The 5480-nt window shown below is 54.1% G+C and overlaps 1 protein-coding gene across 1 annotated transcript; it reads right to left on the bottom strand.

Moving 5' to 3' along the window:
* Positions 1 to 268: 268 nt before the first annotated feature.
* Positions 269 to 4577, bottom strand: SDC3 (syndecan 3; the record flags this gene model as incomplete). The annotated part of the gene is made up of 4 exons (XM_010153419.1): positions 269 to 565; positions 1426 to 1696; positions 3411 to 4015; positions 4460 to 4577. Coding segments are annotated over 4 exons (1161 nt in total), but the record flags the coding sequence as incomplete, so codon positions are not given.
* Between the last annotated feature and the right edge of the window lie 903 nt (positions 4578 to 5480).

The following is a 5480-nucleotide window of genomic DNA, read 5'->3' as shown; positions in this document are numbered from 1 at the left end:
CCACCCCAGGGCTGGTAGAAGGTGTCCAGATCCCAGAATCCATTGTGTTGGTGGGAAAAACCCAGTGACCTCCAGCCAGTCAGCAGCCCAATTGCCCTGTCCCACGCTCGCCAGGCTGCTGCCCGGGCTCAAGTTCCTTGGCATTGGCTCCTTGCCCTGTCCCTCCTGCTGCAGAAAGGACAGTGGTCTCGGTCTGAACTCGGCGATGCTCTGGATGCTTGATTTTTCATCATGCCAAAGACGTGTTTTCTCCTTTAGATGTTGCGGGTTTTGCTTTTTAAATTCACAGTCTGATCCAAAAAAGAGAGAGAGAGAAAGAGAGAAACTGGATGAAGGAGAGGAGGAGGGAGAGTTTGGAGTGGAGAGGGAGGGAGCACGAGGCACGCTGGGCTCTCCTTCTACGCGTAAAACTCCTCCTGCTTGTCAGGCTTCTGGTACGTCACATTGGCTTGCTTGGGCTCCTCCAGCGTGTAACTGCCCTCGTCCTTCTTTTTCATCCGGTAGATGAGCAGCATGACCAGGAAGGCAGCAAAGAGGGCTCCCACCACGCCACCCACAATCACCGCTGCAACACAGAGAGGTGGCACAGACATCAGTGCAAATAATTTGGGGTGATATCTTTAGATTCCAGCTCAATTTTGTCTTTTGCAAGGTTATGAGAAAATTTTCTCCTGAAATCTATGGTTAAGAAAACTGAAAATTTAGGTGAGGAGCTGAGGCAACTGTGCGATTCAAGGAACTTCAGCAAGCTCCTTCGTGCAGAATGCTGAAGGGTGGGTAGGACCTAAAGGCATCTACCCTACAGCTGTACGGTGGGTCATGGACTGGCAGAAGGCAGCCCAGGCACAGACAGACGTCCCTGCACAGGCTGTAAGGAGGGTGCAGAAAGTGCCCCAAGGAGTTTCTCATTTGGGTGCCTACCAGCATCCACCACATACAGCTGAAGACCACCAGACCAAGACACTGTGCCATGCCATTGCCACCAGCTGCCTTTAGCTGTTGGTGGGACACTGGCTCCTCTGCCCCATCTCTGATGTCCTTCTGGCTGGGACAAGTGGCCCTCCCAGGGCACCTCTCTCCTCCCCTGCAGTCAGAGGTGGCCGCATGGCATTCAGCCAGCACTGTAGATGCCTTTCCACTAGCATCCTATTTTTTTCCGTGAAAACCATCTTAGCAAAAGCAAACTTTACACAGCACTATGCTCTCCTTGAAAAGGCATGAGGAACCCTGAGAACACCCCAGCACAGGCCCTGCAACTGTCTATTTTGGCAGGTGGGGGGGTTATCCCAGGTTCAACATTGCCCCAGCACCCCACCAAAGACCGACCCCTCTCTCAGGGCACAAACAGCCCAGCTGTCCATCTCCCCCCTCCTGCCCCCCAAACACATCAGATCTTCCCCACAAGCCCATGTCCTCTGGTCTCACCTATCAACACTTCTTTCCTCTCCAGGATGTTTTTCTGGGGGAGCTGAGCAGCTGAGTTGCCGGAGTCTATCGTGTTGTCGATCAGCCCTGGCTCTGCGTTCTTGCCCAGCCCGGGTCCTGACGGTGGTGTCACCATGGCCATCACCTCGTTACTGAGCTCAGGATGAGTCGTTTCTTCCTCCTCCCGGATCTCAAAGTCCCCGCTGGGGCCGCTGCTGACCGGGACTTCCAGCTCGTTGTCGAGAACTGTCGTCACCTCCCCTGGTTCCATCTGGGAGAAAGGACGAGATGGAGCAGGGGACAAGGACCAAAGGGTGGTTCCTGCCTCCAGCAGCTCTGATGTGTCCAGAGGAAGGACATCACAGTACTGATGACAGGGTGGCCCTCTCAGCAGGGAGCATGGAATCACAGAACCATAGAATGGTTTGGATTGAAGGGACCTTAAATATGGGTGTCCCTTCCCTGTGCCACTGAAGTGGATGGTTATATTGCAGCAAGCAACACAGCGTGGCTGAGCTGGACCATTCTCGTTTGTCCCCATCCCACGTGCTCTCAAGAAGCACAAACTCTCACCCGTTCCCTGTAGCTTCCCCTAAAGAGAGCACCACATCCCACACCCTCATTTGGGTTGTCTGTTCCCACTGCGGACCAATGGCCAGCTGAAACATCTCACAGATGCCTCCTTGCTAGACACAAAGCGATGCAACCATTTGTGCTACAGCAACATAGAAGTGTAAGGATTGGAAGCCATTGGATGAGTCCCAGAGGGATCCTTTCCCTCCCCCTTTTCTCCATTCAACCATCTCTTATGGTTGCAGCTCTGTGGCAGAGGGCAGGAGCAGGAAGATGGGTCATTCTCTCCCAGGACTTGGACCCAGCCTAGCTCCCTGCCATGGTCCCTTGGCAAGGAGGCAAACCTAGCCTGGATAGCAAACACGGGCCAGGCAGATGAGCCATTCCATCCCCCTCCAGCCCAACCATGACCTATTCTTTGCCTCCTGCACATTCCCACATCTGCAGCTCCCTCCGGGCCAAATCTCCTCTGATCTTCCCCCTTGTCTCAGCAGCCTGCTACGTGTCCACATGCTGAGCTGGACCTCACTGAGCATCCCCAAGCAAAACGTCCCCAGGACCCCTCCTTCGCGGGGCAAACGGCTCCCTCCACAACTGCCTCGGGACATTACAAATTGGGATGAGCAAAGAGCTCAATGGGCCAAAGCCGGGGTGGGCGAGCAGGAGCCCTCTCCATGTCACTGCCCCCAGCACAAGCACACGGCTCGCTGCTTCCCACAAGCAGGCATTTTTGTGACAGAGATTAATTGAAGGTCAGCAAGAGCCCAGAGCACTCTACATACATATACGTACAGAGAAAAGAGGGACTAGTTTAGACAAATCACTCCACCTTTCAGTCAAAGCAGTTTTCAAAGGGCCCCTGAGGGGCTCTGAATGCGAGATGGATCAGCAGACTAAATCCCCTGCGCAGAACACCCGACAGGCTGGAAATGCACCGTCAAGCTGTAACTGCACAGCATTTGGACCTCCTATCGACAGGCTGCAAATTGGGAAATGGTACGACAAGCCCAGACACCAAACCCAGAGGTAAGCTATTCTTTCCCCATGGAGCAGTGGTACCCCCCAGCCCTGCTCCCCCTCTGCCTGAGGAAGATGCTCTGGAGCAGCTGGGCAAGGTAGAGCTGGGGGCACCCAGGACACATGGCATACCCCCAGGGACCCCCATCAGCTCTTACACCAGCTCCATCACCATTCTCTGTCCATGCTACACCCTCCCACCCTTTAATCACTCCTCCCAGCTCCCCAAATGCTCCACTCTCCACAGAGCTGGGAAGATCCCAACCTCTGAACAATTGACTCCTGAGCTACTGGCTAAGGATGGATCAACCTCAAAGGCTTCCCATCACCACATCTTGGCTTCATACATGGCCCACGAGCCCTTCAGCAGGTGAGAAGGGGCTCCTGCCTCCTACCTGGGGGGCTTCTGTGGGCGGCAGCGTGGCAGGAGTGGATGGCGAGGCAGTGCTTTTTTCTGTGAGCTCTGCAGTCCTGGAGGTGCTTGGTTTTGGCAGGGTCCTGGGCTTGGCTGTGCTGATGGGGACAAGCTGTGAGGTGGCCACCTCTGTTGGTGTGCTGGTTTCGAGGGTGGAGGTGGTGGGTGTCTCCAGGGTGGTGGCCCTGGTGGTGGCTGCCTTGGTGACGAAGGGGGGTAGGAATCTCCGGACAGTGGTGGGCTTGGCAGTGGCCATGGTGGTGCTGGTGGTGGTTGTGGCAGCTGTGCTGGTGGTGCTGGCTGTGGTGGTCGTGGTGGTGATCGTGGTGGTAGGGGCGTCGCTGGCAGTGGTACTGGTGGTGGTTGCTTTCCAAGTGGGGATCACTGGTGCCTCTGTCATCCTGGAGATATACAAGACACTTGTTGTCTGCTCGGGGGTGGTGTCCTCAGCAGGGAATGGTTCAAAGGGGGTTGCCACAGGCTGCACCAAGGTGATAGGCAGCACAGCCACTGTGGTGGGGAGGGTGATGGACGTGTCCGTGGTGAGGCTGACTGCTGTCTCGAGCCCTGACTCCTGCTCGAAATCTGAAAGAGAGAGAGAAGAGCAAAGGGTGAAGCAGCTGCTGCCACAGCATCTCCCAGGGCTGACACACACCTGGCCCCACCCTCCAAAAAATGAGTACACGGACTGGTTCCAGGCTCAGCAGAAACGAAGGGCTGCAAATTCCTGCGTTGTGGACAAAGGCCCTCTCTGAGGTCGATGAAACCTCTGTAATGGGACATGTGCTGTTGTGTCAGGGAAGGGCTAATCCTGCCCAGCACGGCCAGGGATTGAAATGGGAGAGTCACTTGAGCTCAACCTTTGGGACAGTTCCCTTTACTTTTGTAGGAGGGGGCAGGAGGGCAGCTCCGGAGATGGATAAGGGGTGATGCCCTCCCTCACATCCCACGGCAAACCCCTCTCCAGTCACAAAAACCCTCAACCAGGGTCCCCAGGGACCCTTCCCCAGGAACCCCGCAGCTACTTACACCCCGAGCCAGAGCCCGAGTAGACATCGTCCAGTTCATCATCCCCGAACGGATCATCATCCCCAGAGCCCTCCAGGTCCACGGGCCTCTCGTAGTTCTCGTTGCGCCAGCGCTGAGCCTGCAGCCGAGAGGACAGAGACGCGTGAGCAGCTCCAGCCTGGCCAAATCAAGACCGGTGCCTGCACAGACACCCCAGACAGCCCTCGTGGGACGATGCAAGGTTGAACAGCCAGGGAAAAGCAAGGCCAAGGCAGCAGGAGCACAGGCAGCGCTCTCCAGCTGAACCACCCAGAATTGTGGTGTTTTTCCCCACAAGTCCCTGCTGCAAATCTTTCAGAGAAGCTGACATTTTGTGGAGAGATCACATTGACGCTCTGATAACATTTCCCATGGAAACAAGCGCTTTGGAAAAGAAGGAAGAAAAACAACAACTGCTTTTGGAAACTGTTAGAAAAATTATCAGTTTGGTTGTCCAGCTCACTATTGATGATTTTAGATGATCTGCATCTGATTCCTGGCACAGGTGGGACAGTAATACTCCCTGTCAGCTGCAAAAGCTTGGAAAGTCTCAATATGAAACAGTATCAGACTTGAAATATTCCACCTTACAGAGCTGCTAAAACTTGAAGGGCTCTTGCTAGCAGAGCTCTTAAACATCTTGTTTTGCAGATCAAAGTGTCTCCTGTTTGTGTTGCAAGGAAACAGTTTGACACTTCATTACAACCCAAACAAGGAAGCTTTGATCTGCAAGATAGCATCAGATGTTTCAAGATGTAACAAGCCAGGATAGTGCTTAAATTTAAAATAAAGGGGTTGAAGGGTCCCCTTCACCTATTAGAGCATTTTACCTCTTGACAACAGCTCTGAGTTTCTTTGTTTTCATTCCAGACTGGAACAAAAATGAGTTTTGAAAAGTCAGAAGGTCCCACGACATAGAAATCTGGGACTTAACTCACATTTTGTCCCCACATCCCTTCTCCTGGGGACCATCAGCTGGTAAGGAAGAGAAAACCCGGCTGCA

The sequence above is a fragment of the Eurypyga helias genome, unplaced genomic scaffold, assembly GCF_000690775.1.
Source record: "Eurypyga helias isolate BGI_N326 unplaced genomic scaffold, ASM69077v1 scaffold1696, whole genome shotgun sequence".
NCBI lineage: Eukaryota > Metazoa > Chordata > Aves > Eurypygiformes > Eurypygidae > Eurypyga > Eurypyga helias.
Note: the sequence above shows the minus strand (reverse complement) of the source record. Positions and strands in the feature narration are given on the sequence as shown.